This window comes from Anser anser (genome assembly GCF_964211835.1).
Source record: "Anser anser genome assembly, chromosome: 2".
Lineage (NCBI taxonomy): Eukaryota > Metazoa > Chordata > Aves > Anseriformes > Anatidae > Anser > Anser anser.
The window spans coordinates 30369876-30384925 of NC_139721.1; the positions used below are offsets into that span (position 1 = coordinate 30369876).

At 41.1% G+C, this 15050-nt stretch overlaps 1 protein-coding gene across 5 annotated transcripts in view; it reads right to left on the reverse strand.

Moving 5' to 3' along the window:
- Positions 1-15050, reverse strand: part of ZBTB10 (zinc finger and BTB domain containing 10) — a 93982-nt gene that overhangs the window by 69470 nt on the left and 9462 nt on the right. For all 5 annotated transcript variants that reach the window (XR_014579209.1, XR_014579210.1, XR_014579211.1 and 2 more), the window contains exons 3-4: positions 3446-3619; positions 1144-1319 (exon numbers count right to left, since the gene is read on the reverse strand). Coding sequence is in view for 1 of the 5 variants with exons in the window: in XM_083822991.1 (XP_083679117.1) it covers positions 1144-1319; positions 3446-3619 (350 nt within the window). In the remaining 4 variants the exon portion in view is untranslated. The remainder of the gene's footprint in view (positions 1-1143; positions 1320-3445; positions 3620-15050) is intronic.

A 15050-nucleotide genomic window follows, 5' to 3' on the forward strand; every position in this document is an offset into this window, starting at 1 on the left:
GAATTATATTCTTATGACTCCCATTATCACTTACTTTTGAAAATATTACTGGCTAACAGAAAGTCTATTTTATGACAGCACAGGACAGAAAGGAAAGTTAAGACAACTTGCACCAACAGCTCTTTACTGCATCCACATGAAAACCTGAAAGCTCACAACCACATTTTCTACTCATTTAGGAACCACAAGGCAAAAGCAAAGAGGCTACGCAGACTTTGTGGAAAACCTTCATAAGCTGACCCACTGATTCTCAAAGGACTGAGGAAAGACATCAAAACGGAGAAAAAGCTCAAATTACTCTATTCCACGCAGTAGCCTATTTTGAGTATGTGCAAAATGAGTTCTTTGTTGTTTTTTGTTTTATTTTTGAGATCACAGCTTGGAGAAATGCTACCACCTTCTCACTACCAATATGATCTTACTTCTGTTACTCCCCTAAAACACACCTTAGATGTTATACAGTAAATATAATAATGAAATCTCACCTGTTTCCTTACAGACTAGAAAGTACCTGCTAAAAACCCAAGACAGATAATAGGCTCTCTGAACCTTCAGATAGGTAGTACTCAAATTGATTCCCAATTATGCAACAGGTAAGCTCAACTGTTGAGTATATGGTACTTGTAAAATGTCAATTCAGAAGGGTATTTATTTACTGTCTGTATGTCACATACTTTTCATTCTAACCTAAATCTTAAAGCACATCATACACAATAGCATTGTCTAGTTGTGAAGTAAGTATTTCAGAACTACCCCAAGATGTGCAATTCTTGATTAACAGCGTGTCCTCACAGAAAACAGTGGTGCAACATCATAGAATATGCAGATGTGCTATTCCACTGCTGTAACATTACAGCAAAATTTCCTTTCATTATCTACAGGATACTTGCATATCCTGCAACCCTCACGATCCTTTCAAAGTAATCATGAAATTATCTATCAGAATTCCAGAGACTGTCTTAATTGGTACTGCATTCTACTGTATGCACTTACTGCATGGAGTAAGAATATGAGGCAGTTATGACAGAGACATTTATCTTCATTCATTTCAGATTAATATAAAACAGTTTTACATTTGTCACAATGTAATGACGACCCCGCTTGTACATGTGCATCACACACACACACACAGATGTTACCTACCAAGGAATGTCTCTTTACGTGCTCTCTCCGAGTAAACAGCTTCCCACAGATGTCACAACTGAATGATCTCACGCCTGTGTGAATGAGCAAGTGTCTCTTTAGTGTTCTTCTGTATTTGGCTACATAATTACAGTGTGGACACTTCAACTTGTTCATGATTAAAGCAGAGGAATCGCCTACAAGAAAATAAGCCATCAGGAGAAAAGATGATGAAACACAAGATTATTTCAATATGTTCTGCCTGGTGCACAAAAATAAGCAGGTGCCAAAACAATAAAGCACCCACGTGACTTTTCATCAGCCAAATCAGAACAATGCCTGCCTGCAGAAAACCACAACTACCGGTGGGTCCAGCACGTATGATCTTGCTAGAAAAATACATAATTGTAAACAAGGAATTTTAAGAACAGGAGTACAGATCAATTCTTTGAAAAAGTAGTATTATTTCATGAGTCAGAGTGAGTTAACTACAGATTAACAGTGTTACACTTCCCAGAAGTCATTTATACCAGAAAACACTTTATTCACGATTAGAAACGCTGTAACTGTGACATTTAGAAAGTTCTGATCTTCTCTCCCAATAATTTATTTAGAACCAAGTGCAAGAAGTGCCTGCCCTAAGATCTGAATCTATATCAAAGGAAAAAAAAAAAGTATAACCAAGCAAGAATGAATATTGAAAAAAAAAAAAAGAGGATAGTAAAAGGTAGCATAATTCTGGAACAGCTAAAAGGGTATAAGATATTGGTTTAGATTACTCTGTTAGAACTTACTTAGCCTCTCCCTAAAATCTAACTTGGTCTAACGGCAGAAGAAATAGTGAGAGCATAAAAAACTTCTGGAATTAGCAATATCCCAGTTCTTTCTTCTGAAAAAGAGAGCTATTAACATTGCTTGGACCAGGGACAACACAGCTTGCCCAAAAGTTATCTGCAAAACCAAGGTTTACTACAGCTGCCTCTTGCTATATGAAATAGAAAGGCACAGGATGCTGTGACAGTTATGAAGATGGCCACACAGGAATACAAAGGTTTTGAGAAAGGTGAGATAAGAATTTATGAACGTGATTGTAACCATCTACAAAGGAAGCATCCAAAAAGGTCTATTGCCACGTGACTATGTACAAGAGTTTCTAACTTGCAAGCTGGCAGGAAGAAAGCAAAACCAGTCTGTTACGTGCACACCTCTATCTAAGATAATGCCTCCCACTTAAAAAGCTTCAAAAATTAATTTCCATCATAATGTGGAAGTTACATTTTGCTAGCATTCAAAAATTTGTCTTGGTGTATCTGAGCACCCATGCAAGCTGCATGTCACCATGATGTCATGTAAGGGGTTACACGGAAAAAAAAGAAGTTCAAAAAGGGGTTTGAATTGTAGTTTTATATACTTCTGTTGAAGTATGACAGACAGACACACAGACATCAGGGCTGTAAGATGTATGGGAACTTAACAGCCTAATAACAGGCAGACCTCAAAAGACCTCAAAGTTTGAATCCCTTACCCACTAGTGAGTTTCACCTTCTGATGACCCAATTTCTTCCATTGTAAAACCAAAAATATCTGAAGTAAACCATAAACCACATACCAGTAATATCTCAAAGTCGTACAGAGGCAGGAATTACTGTTACCCAGTCTTATGCATCCTCAAGGTCCTCTTTTTTTTTTTTTTTAAGAAAGACTGCGTATTTTGATGATCTAGCAATAACAGTTTAAGATGTGGTGTTTTTTTGGTACATTCCAAACGTTTTCAGACAGAAAATAATTACAGGTAATCGCTCACTTGAATAAATAAGACACGCAAGCTGCAAAAGGGTAGGCTACATACCACAAAGTTGACTGATGAGGGCTTTAGTTATGTCTGTATTGTATTCAAAGCCAATACTGTAAGTTTTTTTATAATATTAGGAAGTATGCTGAGATCTGCTTTTAAAATTATATACAAAGATACAAAGTTAAATAAGCGTTCAATTTTAAAGCCTATTTAATCTGTAGCTAGCTTACAAAAAAGCTATCAGACAACTAAAGACTTCAGGTACCTTCATATTCAGGCACAATACAAGAGTCAATATAGGTCATGTTCTGTTTTAACTTTCCCGTATGTTTGAATTCCTCTCTCTCTCTCACTCCAAAGAAGTAGTCTTATTTACATTATGCAAAAGGGCAAATGAAGTGGGAGAAGATTATGTAAACACACAATCTAATAAATCTCTGTGGAAGTTAATCAAGTATTACCTGCAGCAACACACAAGAACTCCTATCAGCGACAAAAAACAACCTGCTCTGTATCAGATATACTTGCCATTTTCCCAAGCTTCTTTTGGCCAAGATTCTGGCAGCAGTCCATACTTGAAGTCACTTGAAGTACCCGGCAGCAATCCGTACTTGAAGTCACTTGAAGTACCCGGCAGCAATCCGTACTTGAAGTCACTTGAAGTACCCGGCAGCAGTCCATACTTGAAGTCACTTGAAGTACCTATTACAGACACAGTATTACTTCAGCTTCCCTCCTTCTAATCAGTCAGTTTGTATCTTAAAATATGCATCTTTCTTCAACTGCGACAAAAAAGTTTAAAACCTTAAAATCGTAATGGTTATAATCCTCTTTCACATAATCTTCAGCACTGAAATGAAGGAAGCTGTGTTCCTGTTTTAAATGAAATTAGATCTCTGCCTTGCTCTCCATGGCATCATTTTTTCAACCCCAACCTGAAAAAAATTCAAAGCCTTTTTCAGACCACAGGAACTTTTATGGTAAGGATACTTATTCCCTTGCTATCATCACGCCAGTGCTAAAAAGTTTTCCAGTGGTTTCTCTTTAGAACTACTAAGTGCAGTGACTCCATCTGGCCCACCACAGGCAGTCTACTAGTTGGTACAAATGTACTTGTTTTCTACCACAGGTGTGATTTGCTTTATTGCTTTAAACTATCTCAGTGGTATACAAAGTGTTTTACATACCTTTAGTTATACAAAGTATCCTACAGCTATGTCTAAATCCTTTTTTGAATAATCACCCCCATTGCTCTATAACCACATCAATTCAAGAGACCATAATTACTAGAAATATACCAGCTTGAAACACCAGTTTGTGTGTTTACATTTGGTCTTTAGACGAGCTCTTCCTGCAGGTTGTATGGCCTTTGTAGTTTTTTTACCCCCTTTAAAAGAACAAAATTAGTCAGAAGCAAACAATGCCTTGAAAAGAAGAAGATATTTCCTTGTTTTAATTCCACACTTTTGTAACAAGTAATATTTGCATGCGTGAATACAGAATCACTATTATATATCACACAGAAAAGGACTATAAATAGTACACCAAAAACTGCACTAGGCATTTGACAGAATTGTATTTGTAGGTCAGAGACTCCCCTGGCAAGAGAGCAAATCAATCTTCCCCCCCAATCCCCAAGACAGGAGTTTGCTGGAAAACATGAACTTATAAATCCATTACTTTCCTCACAGGCACATAATTGTTAAATAAACAAACTGCAATGGAAACTGGCAGATTTCCTTTTATTTGTCTGGATGGTGCTGAGATCCTCACCACGCTGGATTCCCAACATCACTCCTGTCAGAAACCACGAGAAGGACTTCACAGCAAATGTATCTATTTTTACTTTCCACCCTGAGACTCTAGGTTTTCGTGGTCCAAAGACTTTTTCACTTGTCCCCATACTGCTCATTCCAAGGATTTTTCTGGGAAGGGAACTTCTCTCAGTGTAAGCTACAGTTTCATACAGCCAGTAGTATAAGCAGCACACTGAAACACTCATAACTTACCGTTTTATTGGAGAAAAGTACAAATTATCTATCCTTACAGCATTAGGCATAGATACTAGCTTTATTTAACACTCAAGCAGTATTACAGTTGGCAGCAGCAGTTGCAGCTGCAACATGAGAAGATGACAGTTCAAAAGGACATAAATTAACAAATAGGAAACCTAGAATTCTGCCATGTCCTTTACACAACGGCAAATGATAAGCAAAGCTGTACTGTGACTGCCAAACCACAGAGTGAGCAAAAAGCTATTCCACCTATCTGAGCTTTTAAAAATCACAGCTTGAATGGACGAGGTAAGAGAAATGTCAGTATTTTAACTTACCCACCTAGCTATTTTGGCATGGAGAGAGAAGGGGAGTGGGGGGGAGAAAGGGCCAGGGAAGACTAAGCTTCCCTCCCCCTTAGAAAAAAACAAAGTAATGAGGACAACATTTTAACAAAAACCTTTTAAACTACAAACTCCAATAGCCGTCATTACGTCCAAAAGAGGCAAGAAGTCCTTACGCTAACTTGAAGCTATATACTCCCGCAACGCCACCTCAACAGCTCAAGCAATAGAACAGATACCCTATAGGCATGCCAACTCCACATTCCTTTGAGGTGAGCACTAAACCTTCCTTCTGTAATATGCGAGAAAGGATTAGTGAGGAAGCAGCGCTGTACAGCTCCGGGCAAAAGCAAAGATGATGACTTCAAGGCTAAAAGCCTCCAAACTAAAGCAGACTTCAGGAGCTAATAGAAAAGCAAAACGCTTTTTATAATTTGTTTAAAACGTTAGACCTTTTCTTCATGGTTTTATCCCTCCCTCCCCCAGACTGTCCTGTCTCTAGCTGTACAGTGGAAGAGCAACAATTAAAGTATTTTAATCAGTCCTCGTCCCCTCCCTTTTTAGGAGGACCTACAAGATCAGCAGACCAAGGCCTTGACTGCTCGCAGGTGTAACACATATGCTGTGTACAGGCAATATAACACAGCCTCCTTCAAAATAAACATACAAAGACTGGCCATAAGTAAAAGGTCTACCAAGCCAAGCACATGTATAACACTGCCACTTTGATGGCTCTTATGGATCTAGGAGAACACACGGGGAATTTCACAAGGAACATCTACACTCGCAGCTGGTATCGGACTTTGAGGGAAGTTAGGAGCTCAAATCCCTCGGGAGACCTAGATCTTAGCATGAGGCCCGGCACAGAGCCAGAGACTTCAGAGCTGTAGTCTAGCACAGATAAAAAGCTACTAAGTCTGTCTGTCTACGACAATTTGAAGAGAAGACCTGCTATAACATGAAAGAACACTGGTATAGATACCACAAGAGATAAGAGGTTGCTACAGACATCTCAGTCTCTGCAGAACACAGGATTAAGCAGATCATAATTAAACCTAATGCTTATTCCTTCTCAAAATAATTTGTTGACCCAGAAAACCTACTTTCTAGATTGAGCACACGTCTAACAGGCCTAAAACACTAAAAAGGCATTTTTAGCATCTCATGGCTCGTCCACGCAGGGAAGACATGAATTACACGTAACGAAGTGCAGCGCCTAGGCTCCAGTAGCTGCCCCAAGGCGGACGCGCAGCCGACAGCCCCACCAGCTCCCGACTGCTGCTGAGCCACGTGCGGGATGCCACAAACCCCAGGGGCTCGCAGCGCCCGCTCCCAGTCCTCCCACCCAGGCTGCGGCTCCTCTCAAACCTGCAGCTCTAGTCACCACCCAAGCTGTTCCTGTCAAGTTAACACAACCCCAGATGATTTTGACAGGAGGCCGAAAGCAACTCCATGCCCAGCTGTGGGGGCAGACCAGGTGGGAGGGGTGGGGGGCACAGCAGAATGCACACAGTAGTGAGAAAGGCCAAAAAACAGGGTAATTAGGAGCAATAATCTGTATCTTCAGACCAGTTCATCTGACCACAGCTTTCCCCTAATCTAAGGATAGTTTTTTACAGCTTTGTTCGTTCCTAAAATAAGCGTAGGTTAATCATTCAAATGTCAGCTAGCCTCCAACATCCACCCATGCTTCCACCCTGCGTGGAGAAGAGGCTTCTATTAGCAACCTGACCTTAAAAAAAAACAAAAACAAACCACAAACCAAAATAATACCAATAATAAAACAGAACACAAACTGATTAACTATCAGCATTAAAACTCTCATCATGTCAGTCTGAGAAGAGATTAAGGCTGTTCCAAATACCATGAAGTGGTCGTGTGGGCTTTTACACAGCAGAACTTCATGGAAGGCTTTTACATTTTAACTTCTCAGGCAAAAGGATAACTGCAAGTCAGACGCTGAATTTCAGTTTTCAGGGCAACAGGTAGGGGAATATCACCATGAAGAACATGTGAGCAGGAACATCCTTAGTTGGACATAGTTTTGTTTTTTCCGAAACGAGAAATAAGCTGAACTTCTGGGAAGGAAAGGAGTCTCCTCAAGAAAGGAGTGGGAAAAGATTGAGAAGCTCAATGATTTGAGCTGTTGAACAGGTCGCTATAGAAAGGGGTATGGCGGCAGGGTGCATGAGAGGAAAGGATACAAAACTGCACAGCAGACAGTTACCTGTCATGAATTCAGCTTCTGTTTTCTTCATACATATTACCACCAAAAACAGTGCCAAAGGAAGAAGAAAAGGAATAGGACTGCTTTTTCCCCCAACTTTTCTGACACTGACTGCTTATTCAGATCAATTCAAAAAAAAAAAGCCAGAAAGTAGATCAGATAAGCGATTAGGCCAGAGCTTTCAAGGATCGTAAAGAGAGCACTGGTAATCTACTGATACAATCTGGTTTGCTCTCAGAGAGCTGGATTTGTTGCTTATGTTAAGTAATGTGACAGGAAAAAAAAAACAGTGCTGCCAAGAGTTACATACTGGCAAGGTAGAGGAAAGAAAATATATTGTACTGCTTGTTCCCAGAGCATTACTCACATCTTTAACCTTGCTTCTGAAAAGGGGTCAAGGCAGATTACTTCTCAGCTGCCTCTTGCAACACACGTCTCAGACAAACTTAAGATATTTTGCCAGTGCAATCTTACAAATACTCCATGTACCACTCCCAATTGCTCTTAATTTTTGCTAGCTCCCATTCATGAAAACTGGTTTACTGCCTTGACTATGGAGGCAGAACTGTCATCAACTAACCCTGCCAGATAACCAGCAATCGTTGCCAAATAAATAACCCGCTTTTACAGCTTGCTTATCATTATTCCCTCCAAATAATATTCCCCCCCCCCCCCCACAAGAAAGGGGTGCCATTCAGTCTGTCACTGCTTACAAAGCCAGTTTGCTGGTATCCCCATAAAGGCAACAACAGCGAAACATGAGAGGGTGAGAACTATCCTCATCCACATCATTTATGGGGGGGGAGCTACTGGTCTCAGGGAACAGACTCAAGGAAGAGCTGAGATCAGAAGGAACCTCTGAAGGTCACCTAGTTCAACCTAGCTCACAGCAGGGCTAGCTTCAAAGCTGGATTATATGTTGCTTTGAACCTTACCAAGTGTTAAATATCCACGAGGATGGAGATTCAATAAACCCTCCAAGCAATCTGCTCCAACCCAACTGCTTTCGTGGTCAACAGCTTGGACATGTGGAATTTCTCTTGCTGCAACTTGTGACAGGACTCTCTCGCCCTTTCGCTGTGCACCTCTGCAAAGCAGCTGGATTCCTTTTCTCTAGAATCCCTTTAAGGTGGTCAAAGACTGCAGGTAGATCCCCCTCGGGCTTCTTCACGCTGAACTAATTCAGTTTCTGGGCCTCTCCTTGAACGCGTTCTGCAGCCCCCTAACCACCTCAAGTGCCCCTTCACTGGACTCCCTCCAGTTTGCTGACTGACCTGGGCTGCCCTAAACTGGACACAATATTTCAAGTGTTGCCTTGCCAGTCCCCAGCACAGGGGACTTGCTAGTTCTGCCAGCTCTGCTGCTTATTCTGCTAGTTCTTGCTAGTTCTGCCAGTACGAGGCCAGCCTTCGCTGCTGCTAGGCTGCGCTAACTTATCACAGCGTCGCTTGTAGTCAAGACAAATACACCAAGGACCAACTTGTATTGATTTGTATTTATTCTTACGTAAGGACATAAGCACAGGTACCATTGCTACGCAGACTGTTTTGAACAGAACAACTTTTAATGCTAAATAGTTGAAAGGAAATATTAAGGAAGTAGTGTTTCAATTTATGCTAGCTTCTCTAATTGCAGGCAACCTGAGAAGCAGCAGCACCACAACAGACCCAAACTCTTGTGCTGAGTATCTCAGTATCATTCATTCCAGACAGATTTTGCCGAAGTCTGACTCTGTCCAAGAATATTGAGAGATTTTGTCTTTACACAGAGCTTTGAAGAAACACAAGGTACAAGATCGGGGCACAGATCTGTAAAAACACCGATCTGCTTAAAAAAAACAAACAGGAAAACCCTCCCAAACAAGCATAATATAAACTTGCTACGCCATAGTATTCTACTCATAGTATAAAATTTCTATAATATGAACACATTTCTGGTTGGATATATTTACTGATACCTGCCAGAAACTGGCACAAGTAAGAAATGCTGCCTACTTCTCCTCCACCCCCACAAAACTACTCCAAGTCCTCTACAGTTGCAGAACCCACCCAGCACACAGAGCATGAGCAGCTGGGCAGCCAGAACTCAGCAGTAAAGAGAAACTGAAAACAGAGCTGAAAGGAGTGATTTTAGACCAACTACACGCCACTTGAAACTTGCAACCTATTATACTACAGCTACCAACACTGAGGGTGACCTACACCTTCCCTCAAACAGCAAACAACAACAAAAAACAACCCAAGGAACTGAACAGCAATTGGTCAACTCATACTTTTACAAACTCTTATGTGACAAGGTCACACTAGCACAAAAAGCTCTCAGGGGGCGTTATGGTATTTTAACTGAATTGAACAGGCCCATCAAGGCAGAAAACCTGCAGGGTAAATAAGGAACTTAGTGCTTTTCTGTACCATGTCAGCGAAGACAGCCATTACTAAGAGTCCTTTGCCTATCCTTTAGCTTCATAAATGTCATCTGGGAGCGGGTATACATGTGAAGACAAGAATGCAGGAAATAAAGTCTTGTTTTTATCCACTGTTTCCTTATTTTTTTTAGGGTAATGGTTATCTGGAGGAAAAGGAAGCGCTTTTTCAGGGAAGTTGTACTCTTATCTTCATGATAGTTCAGAAAAAAGCACCACACTGAAGTCATCTACGATCAAAGAGGATCTGAAACATCTGGATCAAAAACACTTTCACTGCTCAGCATATGATTAAATGAATTTGGTGTGACTTACTGAGCTACATCTTTGAGGTGCAGGAGGGAATGCAGTTGAAGGAACAGCACAGCTCACTTCTACAGCTGTGTCCCCCAAATGAATCATGAAGATACGCAGCCCCTGTTTTTCTTTATTTATGTCGCTGTTCCCAGCTTCATCACTATTTCATAAATAGTAGAGGTAGTGGAAAGATCAAGTCAACTCTTCAGATCGATAACTTCTTAGAACTGAATGTATTGCCTATGCTTCAATTGCACTGAGACAAAAAGTAGTTCTACAGCAGATGGCAAAAGCAAAAAGCAGAACTTGAACAGTCTGTGTAATCAGATGACAAAGTGCAAATCTTGATCTGGAATCCAAGTGCCCGTGGACACCACATAACCTTCTTCCCCAGCCCATCTGCCCTTTTTTTTTTTTTAATTGAAAAACCCAACATATGAATACACAAAACATTCCTTAAAGTTATGAGGTCAGCGGCTGTCCATTCCATGAGAATCTACTCGTCTTCAGGATCATCCCGAGGAGAGGCAAGTTTACGGGGTAGGGAAGCAGTTGACTTCCAGGTGTTGTATTCTCTTTAGGTGCCTTTCAAAACCCCCCCCCGGGCCTTCATTTCCAGCTTAGACAAGAAATGAAGCACATAGAGGTTAAATGTCCATTAAGCAACTTAAATCTTTCAATCAGGGTGTCAGCCGGACGTCTGAGGAAGATCTGACTGAGAGTCATAGAATCAGAAAAGAGGGGGAGAAAAATAAGCTTAGTTTTCTATTAGTATATTTGTTTTCTTTCTAAATGGGACAGTCAAATGGGACTTACCTCTACAAAAAGTAATCCATCAGGCTCCATTTCTTTAAATACAAAGTTACCTATTCTTATTGCAAAGTCCTGATCCAGTCATGACTTGAGGGAGCAGCATATGACAAGAACTGTGACTAGCACTACGTTTTTGTAAGCAGCTTGAGACACTGCTTGTAACATATTGGAAAAATAGTTGCTTTAATAGCAAACTGAATTCAAATCCTTAAGAACTCCTATGAAACTATCCAGAAAACTCCTGTTCCACAGAAGGTTGTTTTCATCCTGTCCTTGTTACCTTTTGCCTTGAGCCCCCTCTGATCCAATGCGTAACAGCATTATATGGCCTGAAAATCATGCTAACAAGTGATCCAGTGTTAATGTCATAAAGCTACTGGAATACTCCGTTAAAGTGTCCGTAAGAATCAACACGGTCAGCTCTGGAAAGCATAAGCAATACTTCAGTTGTGTTCTGAAGCCTAAGAACAGGACACACACTCCAAAAACCAAGCCCAAATGAAAACCAGATTCAAGAAGTGGTAATAAACTTACAAACAGACACTAAAAATACCAGTTGGAATCACTGAGCTTTTAAGAACTGCAAACTGACCGAGAGGTACTGACTGATTGCACGGTTATTTCCACCATGGTAAATGGTTAATTGTAGGATGCACCACGGCTGTAAACAGTGCAGACATTTTTAACAGATTATCAACTAGACCAGAAAATAGTGAGATGGATGGTACCTTCAGCGGGGAGAAGCTCAGCTATTTTAATTAATGTAGCTAAAACTGGAGAATGCTTGAAGGCTTCAGTAAAAGCAGATAAATGAAGGAAAATGTCACACTGAATTTAAAACCCATCTGAGCTTTATGGAGTTATCTGAAGGCCAAAGTGCTACTTCTTGCAGGAAAGGTGTTAAATACAAACTCACTGGCAACGCAGGATGAGAGGAAGGAGAAGCTGACATACCCTTACGGATGGATGCCTGCAGGAAAACGCACGTTCAGCAAGCAGCAGTTTAGCACGTTTGCTTTACTGGGACAAGAGGTGACAGCTCAGAAAACTTTTATTGTTGTTTATCGAATACTTACCTAGTAGTACCCAACTGGAAAGTCCATTTACTACAGAACTCAAGGTAGTGGCTTTTGTTTTTTATCCTGTTTTGGTTTTTGTTTTTAAGTTTTTGTAATGAGCGGAATGTTCTTATACTGGCTTCCCTTCCACCACGCCTGTGGTATTTCTCTCCCCTCACAGAAAAGCCAAACAACCTAAAACCACAACCAAGGACAGGGCAATTCACTTTGCATGTAATCAGACATCTAATAACCACAGCTGGTGTTAGTTTTCCCCAGCAGCACACTACAAAGCGTAACAGAAGCAGCTCATTTTCTCTTTTAGCAGCCAAAGGGACAGCGAGAGTGTATTTCTTAGCTTGCATCACAAGAACTTACCATTCATTCTTTTTCTTCCAACTGCATTGTTTTAAATCTGTTCCAGAAAACATTTTTTTTGTGGATTTTTAACTCCCAGTGCCTTTTTTTTTTTTTAGTAGATTTTCATCTCCACGGGAAATTTAATCCACAACTGAGAAGTTAGCATATAACCTGCAGGTTATTCTACAACCCATTCTTGACATTCTTCCAATTCTCCGTTCTTTATCCCTCTTCCTCCTCCCTCCTGCACCTTTACTTGGGGCTGGAGGGAGCCATTAAAGAAGAGTGTTTTACAGAACAAATGCACTTATCACCCACATAGAGCAAAGAAAAAGCTAGCAAGCAGCGAAGGAGAAAGAACACTGGTTGCTGAAGCACTGAGAACAGCTGAAAGTAAGCTGTACCAAGCTCTACTTCCAGCATCTCCTCGTTCCAAACCACACGCATACACAAAAGAACTTCATAAAAGTAAAGGTCTTAATATTAAAGTATTAGACATGGCTTCCAAAATAGTTCTAGAACTAATAGAAAAGATGTAATTATGTACTTGGGATCACTTACATTGCAGTCAAAGTACCAAGGAGATCATTAATTGATGCTGTTTTATAGTTTAATAAAAAAATAAACTTATCCCCTACAATCACAGAGCTTTCAGTGATTTTGGGCAGACACCTCAGCACAAATTCACCGTGACCCATGCCTCCAACACAGTTCTTTCCATCAAGATGTTGCATGGAATATATTTTGTAATTTAATGCTTCAGCACAATGAATGACTGGAAACCTTGGTGTTTCTGCCCAAAAAAAAAAAAACTGAGCAAGTTCAGAACTTGTTTGATCATTATTGCACTGCCCCCATCATCCCTTATTCCTACGTGGAAGGTCCAGAACAGCTATTCAAATTCTGTAGAATGCGTACAGGCATTTATTTTTGTTGCAGGAGACACCGTTTGTTAGATGCATACTTATTCTCTGTGATATTTCCAACAGTAAAAAGAAGAGTTGACTGTCTACCCCAAATAAATCAGAAGTAAAAAACACATGCTAAATTGTGTCAGGAACTTGGTATTTGTGCGATTTACAGCGCCTCAGGTCCCCCACTCCTGCTCCAGCCTTTCTGCTGCCCTTTCTCATGCCATTGCAGCTAAACATGTTTCAGCAAGCAGTGCGGCCCAGCACAGGCAGATGTGCTACGCGGGTGCTGAGGACCCAACATCCCCACTACGCACAGCTCGAGCTGTTTTACTTCAGGCTGTACCTAACCTGGTGCTGCAGACCCAACAGCTGTTTGTGGTTGACACACAATAGGCACGTTTCTCAAACACAGCTTTCATTTTCATTTCACGCAGAAGAAACCCTGCGCAGCCCAAGAATGCTCCACAATGTGAATCAAAGTACACTAAGATCGGGAAATTCTCCTCACAAGTGTGTTCCCAAGCCGAACTGAACAGCTACTGAGGACCTACCCCGAGTTCAGAGATGAAGGCTGCAGAAAAGCAACCCCCCTTTACCCTCACAGAGCCAGTGTTAGCTCCCCAGCACAGCTGCTTCTCCAGATCTGCTCCCGCAGTGCCACTTGCTGACAACAGACGTCTCCTGAACAGCCCGCTCCTGCTCCCACAGATAGAGCTATCCATAGCTCCCGTCTGCACCGCTCCACTGTCACATGCCGTCGCGGTGCTCACGTCTATACGATACACGAATCCTTTCTGGTACAACACAGCACAGGCACCACGTGCCCTCTGCTGGACTGCTACCCACCCACCGCCTCTTCACACCTCGGCAGCTGCCAGCAACAGAGAAAGGCTCCACAGCACCATGAGCTGAGGAGCTTCAGCGCCCCAGAAGAACTGATCTGGATTTCTTTCAGCCTTGTTTTTCAACAAGACTGGGGGTACAGGAAGAAGCTAAGGTCATCCCTCCTTCCGCCAAAATGAATGTAGGTTTCTGGGCCTTCCTGAGAACTCAGGTTGCTTTCAACTCTGTCTTGTCGCTGGCTTACAAAAATAGTCTACGCCCACAGGTCTGAGTGACTTTGTTTTTCCTTAAGTTATTCTCCTCTTAATGCTACCTTGTGAGCCTGGGAGGCAGAGGACACCCACAGTCTCCTGAGATGCTTGAAGGGGTCATTCATTTTAAAAGGCTTTAGAAACAGACGCGTCTCAAGAACTTTGTTCCAGCTGCCTTACATCTACCTTTAATTTAACTGTATTTGGGAGTCAGCTCTGAAATTCAAGGTTCAGAGTCACACTTTCAAAGTTGCCAATCCACCTGGAAGTGATACAGGTAAACAGCAGTATTTTAAGTATGTGTTTCAGCTACTCATATGATGTAATAATAATTAAAAGCTACACTACCCTGAATTCTAAATACACTGTGAACTGTCTGCTTAGAACTTTGTGACTGTATTTATCTTTAAATACATTTAATTTTATTCTAGCACTTACATTAACCAATATTCTTTGAAAAAAACAAAACGCTGTGAATCAAGTCACATTTCAAGATTTGCCTGCAAAACAGTTCAACAATAAGATATGCTCTCTCCTGTAAGTCATCGTGGCATCTCTTTCCCATCTGCTTCTCATATCTACACCTGCTGCAAGAGTCAATATTATACTA